The sequence below is a fragment of the Bombus vancouverensis genome, chromosome 11 (genome assembly GCF_051014615.1).
Source record: "Bombus vancouverensis nearcticus chromosome 11, iyBomVanc1_principal, whole genome shotgun sequence".
In the NCBI taxonomy this organism is placed as follows: Eukaryota; Metazoa; Arthropoda; class Insecta; order Hymenoptera; family Apidae; genus Bombus; species Bombus vancouverensis.
The window spans coordinates 12,454,814-12,468,981 of NC_134921.1; the positions used below are offsets into that span (position 1 = coordinate 12,454,814).

Here is a 14,168-nt window from a genome sequence, read left to right on the forward strand (position 1 = left end):
ATACCACTTACGTAGCGAGTTAATGTTCCTTCCGTCAGCTGAATTGCGCTTCTTCGTAAACTGAGGACGCGTATGAACTAAAATATGCAGCAGACATTTAATAACCATGATTCAGAGCCACGAATTGTTCGATACACGGATTTCTGAAATTATGTGGGTCACGGGTTACCGACGAAAAAATTCTCGGACTCTGACACAATACCGAGAAGTCTTAAACGGCGAACGGCCCATAATTGGTAAAAATGTTAATCGAGTTTTGTTTTTAAGCGAAATATTTAAAATCTGATTCGACGTGCAAGTAATAAAAGATAGCGAAAGTGAAACGCTTGTTATACGATAAATATTTTTATTTACCTTCCGTAACTTTAATCGAAATGCGAGGAAAATTCGGCGTGTAATCATATCATTACCAAGAATTATGTGTCATCGAATTACACATCGCCCACTTAAAACTATGATCCAACCTGTCGGTGATTTGTAGCGTGTCGAGTCGTTCATGATTTTACTTCACATTTACACAAGATCGATCAATTCCATGATTAATTCACAATTTCATTATATGATGATGATGATGATAATGATAATAATAATATTGTTTTATATTTTAGTCTCTTACAGGGAGATTGTTGGGCTCTTATTTCTAATTTCTTAGTTCTTTCTTATTTGGTATTTACCAATCCCGATGTTTATATCGCAATTTCATTATTTAGTGTAGATAATTAGCATTCAAAAAATAATTATTTTAGTTTCACCTATTCATTTATCGTAATGAAACAGCCGAATTGAACGAGTTCGAAATGAACAATCGTAATACTTTCAAAATATCTTCAAAGATATTCTTCGACATACTAAGTTATGTTTGGACAAATATCCAGGAAACAATAAATTTCAACAATCGCAAACGACTCGTATACCCTTCAAAATCAATCGTAAACAAAGTAGGCTGTTCCTTCTTGCACGATCGAAGTAAAGTTATTTGTAGAATTGCACGAATTTCGAGCCAGCAGCATCAGAAAGTGTTTTATCGTAACTTTAAGTACCAAAAAAAAAAAAAACAAAATTGCATTATAAGAATTATAGACACGCAGAAACCTTTCGTCTCGATAACATTTTTGCACAACAACTTTAACACATTGCAGTGCAAGAGAAGCCATAAATAAGCAAAAATCAAGGGAAGATAAAGACTCACCATCCTCGACCATATCTATCCCGGTACACGGAAACAGCGAATCCAAACATGGATCTGGTTTCGTTTCGATAAACCGCATAATGTTTCGTCTCTACGTTAAACGCGTCTGAACACCAGGGTGGCAAGCCGACGATGAAAATCAGGCCTATTAGACCCGTGATAAAATTCGTGTACCACATGCTTGCGCGTTTTGCCACTTGACCACACGTTCAGTCGTTCTCATGCACGATGGATAGGTTCGACTCGATAAACTGTCATAAGCGCGTGCACAACGATCAAGATCGATCCTCGCGATCGATGGAGCAACGGTGATGGTCGATCAGGGTGTCGGTGGTGATAACGGTCGTACCATCGACGACATGTGACATTCACGAGGTCTTCGAGGCACTGTGAAACAGACACTCGATATGAGACGACGGACGGAAACGATAGAAGTAGGGGCACAAGAGAGTCGGGGACGTCTGCTTGACGGACGGCCGCGGACAGACTGAGTAGAAGTCTGTTCTTTCGGTTACTCTTCGCTCTCTTGACTCACGAGGGCTGCAACTCCCACCCACCGTACGCGGTTCCGAAGTTGCGCTCCGCTTCGGCGTGCTTGCGTACCGCAACTAAGCTCGCCACGACCCAATCGGCCTCTGCTCTCTGCTCTCGTCTCGTTCCCGCCGTCTTTTTTCTGCGTTTCTACTCGCCGCTGTGGTTCTAATCGCTCGACTCTGTTTTCGCGGATCGAAACGGTATTGAACTTGCCAGCCTATCGACGAACGCATCAATCGGAATCGCGAAACAATACGAATGGAGAAAAGGTAAGATTTTGAAACGAGGCGATACAGAGATAATGATAAGGACGATACGACAGAACGTTCCGTAATGATCTTTTCGTATACTTTTTACAAGCTGAACGAGAGAATGTCCAAAATATGATCGTGTGTTTAACTTTTTATTTATTAGGACGTATTCGTTAGGAAAATGTGAATTGCAACGATAACGCTAGTTTGGTAGGTATATTAGTTACGTAAATGAAGCGATAGCTTTCGTGCAAGGATTTTTACGGAAAATTCCAGAACTTTTACAAACGTTTTATGCTTTTATAACTAGCAGGAGAATTGAAATTATTTTGAATCGGATAAATATAAAAGAAATAGTAAAATTAAAGAAATAACGAAATTACGTGAGAATAGAAAAAGAGAACGTTGCATAGAAGACTCTTCTGTCCTTGTTTAACTGGAAATGCGCACTGACGCCACTCGCTGATCGGTGTTACATTAACATATTTATCGTACGATTATGCACGCGTTATTAGACGAAGATACAAGGCGCCTGTGTGCGGCATTCTCTTTCTAATGCTATATCGCTTTTTCAGCTTGCTCGCGTACGCTATCCTTACATCTCTATGTTTGTTACAATCGTGCGTGTAAACATAACATTGTCCGCTTTTGTCATTTTCTTAGGAATTGGAAAATAAATTATATCAAGAAGATATCATCGAATGCTTCGGTGCATGGGTGAAAGTTCTAAAAGTGGGCGCTATATCGTCGTCTATGAGAGTATGCTCGTTACACTTTACAGAAAAAAATTATAAAGTATATAATTATAAAGTTTCAATGGACTTGTAAAGATTTCAGGTTCTACGTATAATTTAATTAATGAAATAAAAATAGAGGGCCGGTAATCTGCTGATAAAAATTTTCCAGTCCGCCTTCGTTTTATTCTATAAAATAAATATTATTGTAATAATAGATAAATATTAATTGTACATAAAATTTATGATTTTTAGGAAATCAACAACCAACAACCTCCCAAGCTATTCAATTGATACAGAGCCTAGTACATCAATAGCTGTTCAAGCTACTGAATGAGGGAAAAGATACTGAATATCTCTCAAAAGTTCTCAAAGCACATAACTCTCAGAAACACTTGACGAGGTTCGAGCGTAACATACCTAATGAAGATTTTAATGAAGACAATCGATAAAATCTTTACTTTGGGGTGTAGCGCACATGAATTTACAAATTTCGTGCATAGAAATTCGTATTATTTTTGCAATTAAAAAATTGTAAAATGTGTCATTTTTAAATCGTTAAAATCAGTCGATTTAAATGAATGAATAAAGAGACCGAAGGACCTATCCTCGGTAGTTTGCCATCTTAGAGGCAAGAGGATTGAAATCTAAGCCACGTCTCCATTAAGATTGTCACTTTAAAAAATTCTTTTAAAAATTATAAATATAAATATCGTTGAACGTATTGAAACTATGGAAATTATAAAATATAAAACGTTAAATTTTTAGATGAAAATTATTCAATTGTATATTCTATTGCTTTCCAGTTTCAGGTTCCTGGTGACTTCTGGCACATGGCAGACTGAAGAGTTCGTCTTTGAATTAAACAAAGACCAGAAACAACGGCTTAAACAATTTATCGGCATATGAGACCAAGACCGGCGAGTTTAGCTAACAAATCACACTGGTTGGCAGCAAACCACCTATTTGACGGTGGCTGATTGTTCCGAAGACAATATCTCTTGACAAGTTTCATGTAGTCATACAATTGGCTATGGATTGGAAAAACTACCATCTGCACATTTTTGCAAAGGGGAATTTGTAATACGGCGATGTATCAACAGAGGATTTTTTAAAAAATGCTTCTTAGTACGGAAGGGGATAAAGTAAATTATGTATATGACTTGGGGCTAATTGGGATCATGTGATTCATTATCCGATCAGGTATTGTCGCATGTTCCGATATGCATCAAGAGGAAAAAGATGTGTCCGTCTGAAGATTCATGTGGACTTTGGGGGTATTACGAAAAGCTTGAAAACGTCCGTGATGTTAACAATCCAGAGCGAGAAGAGTTAGTTGACTGACTGATGCGCGATATAGAGGAGCAAAAATATGACCTTAAAGCAATTAATCTGCGTTTGGCTAATCTTTATTCCTAAATGGATAGTCAGTCAAGGGAAAATCTCTCAGGATGATTTCATTGGCGATCCGATTAAAATTGACGGTGGTTTTTGATAAATCAATAAGTCATATTGTCATGCAAGGAAATAACCATAATCTATCACGATAAGGTCAATAAAAAATATTTTTGAATATTTTCTAAACAGAATTACCTAAATTAACATGAATCTAATTTAACTTGAACAAATACGAAACGCGTGATTAGAAATATTTATTGGATATATATATTATTCACTGATATTCAATTATAGCGCCTATCTATTTCATCAACTTTGTAAATATGCATATACCCACATGAACATCACCTTAACGATAATTCCGTTTTATTAACGTACATAAATTATACAATACACATAAATTTCCAATCTAAATCATGTGCAAGTATTATTTTAATTCTTTGTAAAGAATATGTTATGCAATTAAAATGCATTTAGCCCCTATTATATATCTAAAATAAAACATTAAGGTTGGACAACAGCAATAGTTGCAATAAAAATAATCCATATCAAATATCAATTAGAAATCGTAAAAACTTATTGTACCTTTATGAGCCAGTTACACAAATTTCATAATACCGAATATTATAATTTCTTGTTTTGCGATCTCCTGCTGATACGTTGGGACGCTAAAATCGAATTATAATTACATACAAATATATATCTATAAAAGAAAATATATACATAATATCAAATTAACAAAAGCTAAAATAAAATTATTTAATTACATTTCTCTTCTATTCCCAAACTAGAGGTTTCCATTGACATACTCCTACTTTTACGTTTACTTTTTTTAACGTGAGGAGTCAAAGGTTGGGTTGGTTTATTTGTCCTATTACTGCACTCTTTTTCTGAAATAAAACATGTTCATTTAAACATTGCATTTAAAGACAAAATATTATGTACTTTGTATAAAATTACCTATGCCAGAAAATTTTACACTTCTTGTGGATCTTCTCTTGTCACTACTTTTATCCAGACATATGTCATTACAACTATAACACAACAACTCTATATTTGTCTTTTCATTATTACTAGCATTTATTTTAAAACGACTTTTTCTTCTTCTCCTATCCATAGGAGTTTCATTTTCTTTATATTCTGTTTCTTGTATATTACCAGATACTCTTCTGGAAGATCTTCGCCTAGGCATAGGTGTTCCTGTTGAAGTAACAATTCTATTTCTCAATATTCTTACATTGTCAGTTTGGTCATTTGTTTCCTCGTTGCTACTTATAGAATATTTTTTTAATTTGTCATTCGATGTACTTAAATCTATATCGTCTGAAGTTTCTTTGTTAGTTTTATCTAATGTGAAGGTTCCATCTAACACTGACTCATCCTCATCCACTGCATTTTGTCTGGTGATCTTCCTGAATGGTGTATTAAAACGTTTATTTACTTCTTGTAATGGTGTAGCTTTTTCTACCCTTATAATCGGTATTTTATGAATGTTCCTGTCTGCCGAATTTCTACTTCCCAGAGATTTTTTAATTTTGTCTTCATTATCAAAATCATCCTCGTCAGAATTACTGTCATCAAAATAAAGCTTTTTTTCTGCGTTAATTTTCATTTCTGTACTATCAAAGCTATCTATCTTTGATAATACTGCAGCTAAATCCATCTTTGTTTGTGTTTCTTCGTCAATTGATACTTCATTTAAAATTATATGATCATTAAAATTAATTTTATTTGCAGATTTTACTGTTGATTCTATTTCATTAAAATTTTTTTGTTTCAATATACTCTTTCCTGGTGTTCGATTAGAATTAATGTAGGATATTGAATCATCTAACTGAATCTTTGGAGTTTTACACATCTGACTTACCTTTATTATTGTTAATGGACTCTTTGCTATCTTTGGTGTTTCAGATGATTGTACCTTTTGCAATAAACTTAATCTTTTATCATCTCTAACAGATATAATTTCATTTTCGCTGGAATTAATAGACTTAGATTTAAGTTCTTTTGCATCACCACTATTTCTTAACTTCATTTTCTTTTTTGCTAAGAAAGCTTTAACAGAACTGGGCTTCGTTGATACAACTTTCTTTTTGACAACTTTTTTTTTAGCAACTGGTCTCTGAGCAAACAATTCCTCCTCTTTCCAAGCATGTGCACGAAGATTTTCTAATTTTTCAAATCGTACATCACAGTTTCTCACTTCTATGTACATCATATCCCAAAATCCTTGCAAATCCTTACATGTAACTAACATTTCACCCTTTCCTGTTTCACAATCATTAACTAATCTTCGAAATCTTTCAAACTTTTTGCTTATTAACAATTTTGTTTGCCCAATAGCTTGATTTATTTCATACTGACCATCATCTGTAGTGTCAGGCTTTGTTCTGATTTCTGCCCATTTTTCACATAATTCATTTAATCTATTTATTTCTTTATTCAAAAGAAAATGAAAATATTGTGCAGTACGTTCTTCTCCTTCAATCGAAATATTTAAATTTTTCATAACTGTATCTTTTGTAGGAATATCGTTGTCCGAGGAACGAGTAAGACTAAAACCTCGTCTTAACTGTTGTTCTTTTCTGGCATTGCTTTTTCCACGACTAGAAACTATATGAGGTGAAAAAAAAGCTGGTTCACATGGAGAACTTGACCATATAGATGTAGACATATTATTGTCTAAAGAAGAGGCTGCTGTGATGCTGTTATTATTATGTATTTCATCATCACTTGGTGTTTCCTTATCACTAACTGATAATTTTAATGATATAGATTCCACAGAACTATCTTCTGTATCAGTTAATGATAAATGATCCTTTTCTTCAATACACTCTGTACTATGGTTTTTAATACTAGCCCTTGTCATTTTTGTAGGAGAATTTAAAAGTTGACTTAGTCTGGCAGGTGACATACTTTGTACGACTACTTTCCCAAATAATGGCATTTTAGGCAACCCTGGTGGAGCTTTAAATTTATGTCCCTCAGGGGCGAAAGATTTCACTGCCTTTTTCTGATTTCTCTGATCTTTATTTGGTACATTTAAATTCTTACTTGAATTTTCTGCATTTTTCTTCTCGTTTGCTTTATTCATTAATCGCTTCTCTGTCGCCCTTGTTACTCGTTTAGGAAGAGACTTAGAAGTAGTGGTAAGTGTATTAACTGGTGTAGTTGTTGTAACTGGCGAATATATTTTATGATGAACAACTCCAACTATAAACGGTTGTTTTTTTGTACGTTGTTCAACCTTCTTACGTTTTTCACGTTCGGCTTTCCATTTTTCAAGTCTAAGTAGACGGTCTTCTACAGCAGGATCAGTCTGAGCTTCTGCAATTAAATTTTAATTAACCAATAGTAACAATTTTTAATAATTATTCATAAAATTTTAATAGAGTTTAATACAAACTTTCATCTTGAATATTTATCGCAGTGTTTGATATATTGCGATTTTCATTAAAAGCCTTTGCTCTGTAACTTTTACGCGACTCTTTATATCTTGCAGCGCGGATAATACGATTTCTTTCTGTATTTCCAGCATTACATGCTTTGTATTTCTGCAACATCGCTATTTTATTTTATACTTATTTTAGGCTGCCGACGAGATTAAAACGTATCTTTCGTTTAACCGTTTGTGATTCAACGGAAAACAGTTTAAACATACTACGCTATAGAAGTGCTACCAACAGCAATGAAAGCTATGTTCTTACCAATTCCTTTCAAATTTTAATCTTCGCTGATATTAATTTATGCGAAATGAAAGTATAATTCCATTTACTACTCTTCCTCTAACTTTACTGTAAAAATTTCTTCGTTAATAACTCATTATAAACTAAGAAAAGAAAACTAAAAGAATATTTAATACCAACATAAGAATTTTTTTTATGAACGAAACCTATAAAATTGTCTAATATAATCTTCTATAATATACACTCATTGATAATTCGAGATTAATTATGATACAATATAGAAACCAAACAATATCATTATATTCATACAATGTAGTTTAAATAATTTGCATTAAAATTTGGAGCTATTAAAAATGCTTACAAGCTACTTACAGTGTTCATAATACCAGCGACGAAATCATTTTTGTATTTTTTTCTGATATGATATATACAAGTTCGAAATAATTTTCCAGTGCGCCAATGTTAGTTTAAACTTTTATATAACAGTGACTTTCGTTTTCAAGAATCTTTACACTCATACATAAACATATATTCTCTTTATTATTCCAATCTCACATGCGAGTTTTATTTGTTCTTCAAATTATGCATCTCAATAATTAGTTAGGAAAATGAAAAACTTTCTATTTTTCACTAAAGAAAAGCTTTCAGTCTATATGTATCATTTTGTAATAAGTACATATATCTTTTCACACATATTTCTAAATGTTATTTTAACGGATTCTCGATATTAACATAGTTAAATACTTGAATTTGTTATTAAATCATAAGGAAAATCCTTTTCTTTTATTTAAGCGTGTCAGAATTTGGAGGGAATAAATCATGCACTTTATATTTAATACTAAAATTTAAATAATTTTATTTCATCTTATTTACAACTTCTGTTACAATAAAATGTATGTTGTCTAATATAGCATTAATGGAAACATTTTTATATCTATCAATATTTCTATTTTTATAATTATACACATATTTAACAAAATATGTATTTTAAGATTTTGCACTAGTCTAAACTTAAACAATCATTAACATGAGTTTCCAGTAAATGTACATTTGGGAATGTACAATTACAGTTTGGACATGACAATGATAACAGTGGGGGCTGTAATTGTTCAATAATGTCTGTCTGAAATTGAATAGATATAACATAATTTCTGATATATCACAAAAAGTCAAATTATATATCTATAAAGCATAGAAACATTTGGCAACTTACAGGTCTTCCACACGTACTTAGAGATTTAATTTGTTGTTGTAGTTTCTCGTTAAATTCTATTTGTTTTTGTAAATCTGTATTTAGTGCATTTTTCTCTTGTAATAATATCTCCCTGAGTTTTCTCTCCTGTCCAAAATCTTCTTCATGAAGCCTTAACTGTGTTCGCAGCAAACTGTTATCTTCCACCTACATTAATAATGAAAGATTATTATTGCATTTATTGTTAGAAAAAAGTATTTGATTCTAATTTTTATTGAATAAATCATACTTACATATTGTGCTAATTCTTTCTGCAGCTCTTTTATACATGCTTTTTTTTTCTGTACACTTTCATGCATCACACCAATTTCAGCAATTAGCTGGTTATATTTTGTTTGAAATTTTTCCTTTTCTGATTCTAAAGACTTTTTATAATAAATTTCATATAATTGACTTTGTTGGTCCAAAGATGTTTGTTCTTCTTGTAAACTGATCTTTTCTTGCTGTAGAAGTTCTTTAGCACTGTTTAAATTTTTGTATTCTAATTCCAAGGTCTTTTTTTGACTGTCAAGCATCTTCTTTTCTTCTTCAAGATTTTCTCTCTCTTTCTGAAGTGCGATTTTTTCTTCTTCGAAAAATCGTTTATTATCAGCGTTTTCTTTTTCTGATTCTACAGTTTTTTCAATGGATTCTGAAGTCCCACCTTCCTTTAGTATCTTTACTTTGTCTGTATTTTCATTCAATATCGAGTCTAATTCACAACAAACTTGTTCACTAAGTTGATTTTCAGGAATAGACACTTTTTCCTCTCTTGCTGTATCTTGTTTATCATTTGCATCAAGAAACTACAATAGAATAGCAATATTAACAAATGTATAAAGAAAAAAGATATAACGTACCTCGTATCCCATTTCCGAATGACTAGTTAGTTCAGAGCTAAGTCTCATTTTTAGGTCCGTATTTTCTTTTTTAAGGTAGTTTATTAATTCTCTAGTTTCTGCAAATTTTTTCTTATGATTTTGATGTATTCTCATAATATCTTCTTGCCACGTCACTAGTGTGTTAAATTGTTGTTTCATAGCTATATTATTCTGTTTCAATGTTTCCTTTAATTTTGTGTTTTCTTGTAACACCTCACTTAACTTTTGATGTACTTCTGCTGAATCCCATGACGCTATCATAGAATTATAATCCTGCATATAAAATTAAATTTAAACAAGTCTACTGGAGTTAATTTAGAACATTAAATTTTAGTCAATTAACAGATACGTACAATAGACATACACTTTTGTTGAATATCAACATAAGATGCAAGCGATGACTGTTGGATAGTATCCAATGAATCTTTACCTAGCACCACAAAAGATAATGATGTGTCATCTTCATCAACAACACAAACATCTTTAACTGCTGTTTTACAGTACAAAGGTGCATCCTCATCCAATTTGAATCTAGCCTTTCCATTATTTACAGTAAATCCAAGATTCTGCAAATGGCTTTCTGGCTCGGCATATAGTCTTGGATTAATATTCAATAGTTTGGTTGAGTTCTGCTCTTCTGATGCAGATTTTTGTTCTTCACTAGGCTCCATGGTTAAAAAATCATCTGTAGCAATAATTTGATATTTTGATGATTTACTTTGATAATCTAAGTACTTGTTGATATTACAAAATGTCCAGTAACTATAGTTTTATATGTATATTTTCATTAAATTACGATAAACTATAATTTAAATTTAAGATAATAATAACAACAGTTTTCAAAGTTACTTCATTATTTAGAGCAATATAAAATCTATTGGCAATAATTAATATTAGAATTTAGATATATTTTTTCCATAACGACGAATAAGTGACAGTTAAGATAAAATATTTTTTATTCCAGATTTTGATAAAATCCAGGCTTACCAGAATCACTGTTTTATAAATATGACGTCGTAGAAAACTGACGGTTCATTATATTTCACTTTGTATATGTTGATGAATTATATGAATTACAGCGCTACAAAGCGATCATGTCCAATCATAAAATGAATTAATTTCTTAATAAACAGAAATATTTCTTAATTTATTCTACTATCGAATTTTATTTGTAAAAATTAACTTTTGGCAGAGAGAAAATTTTTTGGTTTCAGATTACGTTTGGAATAAATATATACTTTAATATATAGTAGAAACCCTGGATAATTGATTCACACAAAATGTCGGACTTTTTCTTACCAACTGTGCAAATATTTCACTATTTAGAGTTTATTTCTAACAATTTTTTACCAGTTTCTACTAGAAAGGAAATGAGAGTGTAAGGTGTTAGTGTTAAATTATTAAAATAAGAAATAAGTTTATATTCAATATAATTCACCTACGTGCCTTAAATATTTAGGACTATTCCATGTTTTTGCTACAAAAATGATGTATTATATGAACAATAAATTTAAATAACATAGTAAATCTTTATTTCTGACATATTGTACCAGGCCTCTACTCTAATGTTTATACCAAGAAAATGAATAGAAAAAATAATTTATGCCATTCATTTAATTGATACATCTATATTTATCTTTATTTCATAAAATTAGTACTTAAAATAAGATTGATCAAATATATTAATACGAACATAAACCATCTTCTTCATCCGTTGAGAAACTACGATCGTTAGGGTGAAATGTTAGGGAGTTAATTGGATTAAAGTGTCCTTTTAAACGCGCAAACTCTTCAAATACCAAATGAAAGAATCAGGAATTGACGTTTCTTTGCAGTGAACGTGCACATCCAAAATCCATTTCTTTGGCTCCACCCCGGTAGATCAAGATGCTATGGATGTTATGAATTTATCACTTCAAAAATTATGCATACGTAAAATCATAGATTAACACATAGATTTGTCTAACATGTAACGTTTATTTTAGTGTATTTTACGCGGTTTTTTGATGCCATATTGGTTTCTATTCACGATTCATTCAATGAGGAGAGTCGCTGACTGTAAATAAATATGAAATAAAACACGTTGGTAACGGCCATTTTGCGCGGGATTTTGAATCGTGAGTATCGGATCAGTTTCGAGTTATCCTTTACTTTCCTGCTGCCGTGAGGACAATACATCCTGTATCTCGTCCGATGTACTATTACAGTATTACGTGTGACGATATCCCATAAGATGACAAATTCGTTATCGCTTGCGACGCGACGATTGAATTGAATATAATTCTCATATTTGTTGTAGCAAATCCTAGAAAACGTAAGAGACACACTGATTTTTCTCGTGATCGGTATTTCAGAATGTGAGATACAAATGAATAAATAAATTCCATAATAAATCCCATATAGTGTCAGGTCTATTCTGTATTTAGTCAATGATTAAGTCAATGACTCGACACAGATAAAATTAAAATTACCGTCCCATTGATACGCTTATGTAACGATGCAGCACGTCATTCACACGATGAGTATGTTAGATATACGTATATTGCGAAAGAATGATAACGATTTGACTCAACATACTAAAATTTATTATCACAGGTTCAATGTATATTGTCGGATGACAGTTAAAGATTAAAATGTAAAAAAATAAGATTAAAAATTATTCGATGTTCCCTAGAAATCAGCAAACTTGTTCACGCGGACGTATGCAAGTATAAGATCCTCTAACCGTTAATCCAATAACGGATGTCCAACAACTTATTTTATATAAAAAATAAAAGAGTAGAAGATTATGAAAATCCTTTGACACTTTATAAAAAAAGTTATAGACTTCAAACCAGTCTACTCACAACAATGTATAAAAGAATATCAAAGCTCGCTCTATGGAATTTGCGAGTGCAGATGATTAATGTTTCCTTAATTAATCCAACAAATGATCTACATAATTGAAGAAGAATAATACAGAAAACATAAAGTGCATGATGCATGCTATATTTCTTTCCTTCAGTTTCGTAATCAATTAGTTGTTGCTGACGAAAATGTCGGATGTACTATTAGAGTATAAATATAATCTCGTAAACAAGAGATAATCAGTTTTTCTGTTCTTTCGAAAATATTTCCTTTTTTACGTCATGTATAAAATAAAAAATATCTTCGCAGCGACTCGATGTGAATTTAAAGCAGTTATACAATTTGATATCTCCACATCATATGATTTTTTATTTTTGTTTCTTATCTTTTATATTTCAAGTTTTCTATCTAGCCTAAATTATCCGTTAATAATCATTTATTTCTCGTTTTACGAAGAATTTACAATTTTGTAATGTAATAACTTTGAAGGAATATTTAAATTCGTTATTTCTTACATTACTTCGTTTTTTTTTTTTTTTTTTTTTTTTTAGAAACATGCATAATGATATGCAACATCATTCGTAGAAATCGAATATTGAACAGTTGCATCGTATGATATGTTAAGGAGAAATAGACACGTTAGGTCAGGCAGATGCCTACCGGCTGATGGTATACTATCCCTGCCTTATTCTACTGATCTCCAAACCGGACTACGTAGTATATGTGGATTTTATCTCATAAATAACCTATAAAGAATCAATATTTTATTGAATTGCGCATATATTTTTGCATAAACCAGCACTAGTGATCGTTAAAATTATATTGTAATAAAAATTAAACGAGAATTTGAAGACAACGAATACGTTTCTCCAAACGATGATATTAACGTTATCGTTATATTAACGTTAATATTTTTATATATCAATCTTTCTTTACAGTCAGTAAGTAATGGCACTTTAAATGATAACTTTAGCTTTGAAATTGCGTTGCTCTATATCAGTTTATCAGTAAATATTTGAGTTGCGCAACAAAACTCTGGTAACCCACCTTCTTAAATTTTCTGCTAGATATATACAGTATTAGATATATGCAGATATATGCAGGTTACCTATTGATAACATTTTCGGTGTCTCTACATCATCCATTATCAATCGGACTCTGACGATATTCCTGGCACACGTAAATACAGGCTTATCTTTTAGTGAGTGAAAAAACGATTTCTAAATGTAAACAAATATACTTTCAGTAATATTCCTCTAAACAGGAGATTACAGTCTCAATATAGAATTACTTTAAACATGTGATCTGGATATATGATAGACGATTTATCGCAACGCGATAAATGCTTGCACCAAGATTGAATGTTATAACGATATATAAAAATTAATGTGTCACAAATTTTTGTAACTTGAAGTAG

The 14,168-nt window shown here is 31.7% G+C and overlaps 3 protein-coding genes and 1 long non-coding RNA gene across 9 annotated transcripts in view; 1 reads left to right on the top strand and 3 right to left on the bottom strand.

The window, feature by feature from the left end:
• Window positions 1–1,692, bottom strand: part of if (integrin subunit alpha inflated) — a 76,549-nt gene extending 74,857 nt beyond the window's left edge. The window contains exon 1 of one of the 2 annotated variants that reach the window (XM_033330099.2): window positions 1,190–1,692. In XM_033330099.2, the coding sequence (XP_033185990.1) occupies window positions 1,190–1,368 (179 nt within the window). In that variant the 5' untranslated portion in view covers window positions 1,369–1,692. The remainder of the gene's footprint in view (window positions 1–1,189) is intronic. The other variant, XM_033330097.2, reaches the window with a different exon arrangement.
• Window positions 1,693–1,819: 127 nt separating this feature from the next.
• Window positions 1,820–4,626, top strand: LOC143303374 (uncharacterized). Its single transcript, XR_013059580.1, has 3 exons — window positions 1,820–1,992; window positions 2,964–3,111; window positions 3,515–4,626. It is a non-coding gene; the product is annotated as an uncharacterized LOC143303374 (long non-coding RNA).
• Window positions 4,451–8,224, bottom strand: LOC117154809 (uncharacterized). 2 transcript variants are annotated; one of them, XM_076622857.1, is made up of 6 exons: window positions 8,165–8,224; window positions 7,513–7,900; window positions 5,067–7,433; window positions 4,874–4,996; window positions 4,692–4,774; window positions 4,451–4,597 (listed from the first exon to the last, which is right to left on the bottom strand). In XM_076622857.1, exons 2-5 carry the CDS (start codon window positions 7,667–7,669, stop codon window positions 4,731–4,733), a joined length of 2,691 nt encoding a protein of 896 aa, XP_076478972.1. In that variant the 5' UTR covers window positions 7,670–7,900; window positions 8,165–8,224; the 3' UTR covers window positions 4,451–4,597; window positions 4,692–4,730. The 2 variants fall into 2 exon arrangements, with proteins under 2 accessions (XP_076478972.1, XP_033185998.2); XM_033330107.2 differs by having other exon boundaries at window positions 4,451–4,774.
• Window positions 8,225–8,617: 393 nt separating this feature from the next.
• Window positions 8,618–14,168, bottom strand: part of LOC117154886 (uncharacterized) — a 46,025-nt gene continuing 40,474 nt past the window's right edge. The window contains exons 1-7 of one of the 4 annotated variants that reach the window (XM_076622773.1): window positions 14,043–14,066; window positions 13,860–13,971; window positions 10,258–10,589; window positions 9,884–10,177; window positions 9,278–9,829; window positions 9,006–9,191; window positions 8,618–8,915 (exon numbers count right to left, since the gene is read on the bottom strand). In XM_076622773.1, coding sequence (XP_076478888.1) covers window positions 8,793–8,915; window positions 9,006–9,191; window positions 9,278–9,829; window positions 9,884–10,177; window positions 10,258–10,589; window positions 13,860–13,971; window positions 14,043–14,051 — 1,608 coding nt within the window. In that variant the 5' untranslated portion in view covers window positions 14,052–14,066 and the 3' untranslated portion in view covers window positions 8,618–8,792. Of the gene's footprint in view, window positions 8,916–9,005; window positions 9,192–9,277; window positions 9,830–9,883; window positions 10,178–10,257; window positions 10,590–10,891; window positions 11,466–11,597; window positions 13,223–13,859; window positions 13,972–14,042; window positions 14,067–14,168 lie in introns of those variants that run through there. The other 3 variants (XM_076622775.1, XM_033330271.2, XM_076622774.1) reach the window with 3 other exon arrangements.

Excerpts from the sequence above, each read along its gene's own strand:
- LOC117154809 (XM_076622857.1), bottom strand. The coding sequence starts at position 7,669 with ATGTTGCAGAAATACAAAGCATGTAATGCTGGAAATACAGAAAGAAAT. Across the intron at positions 7,434-7,512 it reads GATAAATATTCAAGATGAAA|AAGCTCAGACTGATCCTGCT; the intron begins GTTTGTATTAAA and ends ATTTAATTGCAG. Across the intron at positions 4,775-4,873 it reads TTTGGGAATAGAAGAGAAAT|CGTCCCAACGTATCAGCAGG; the intron begins GTAATTAAATAA and ends ATTCGATTTTAG.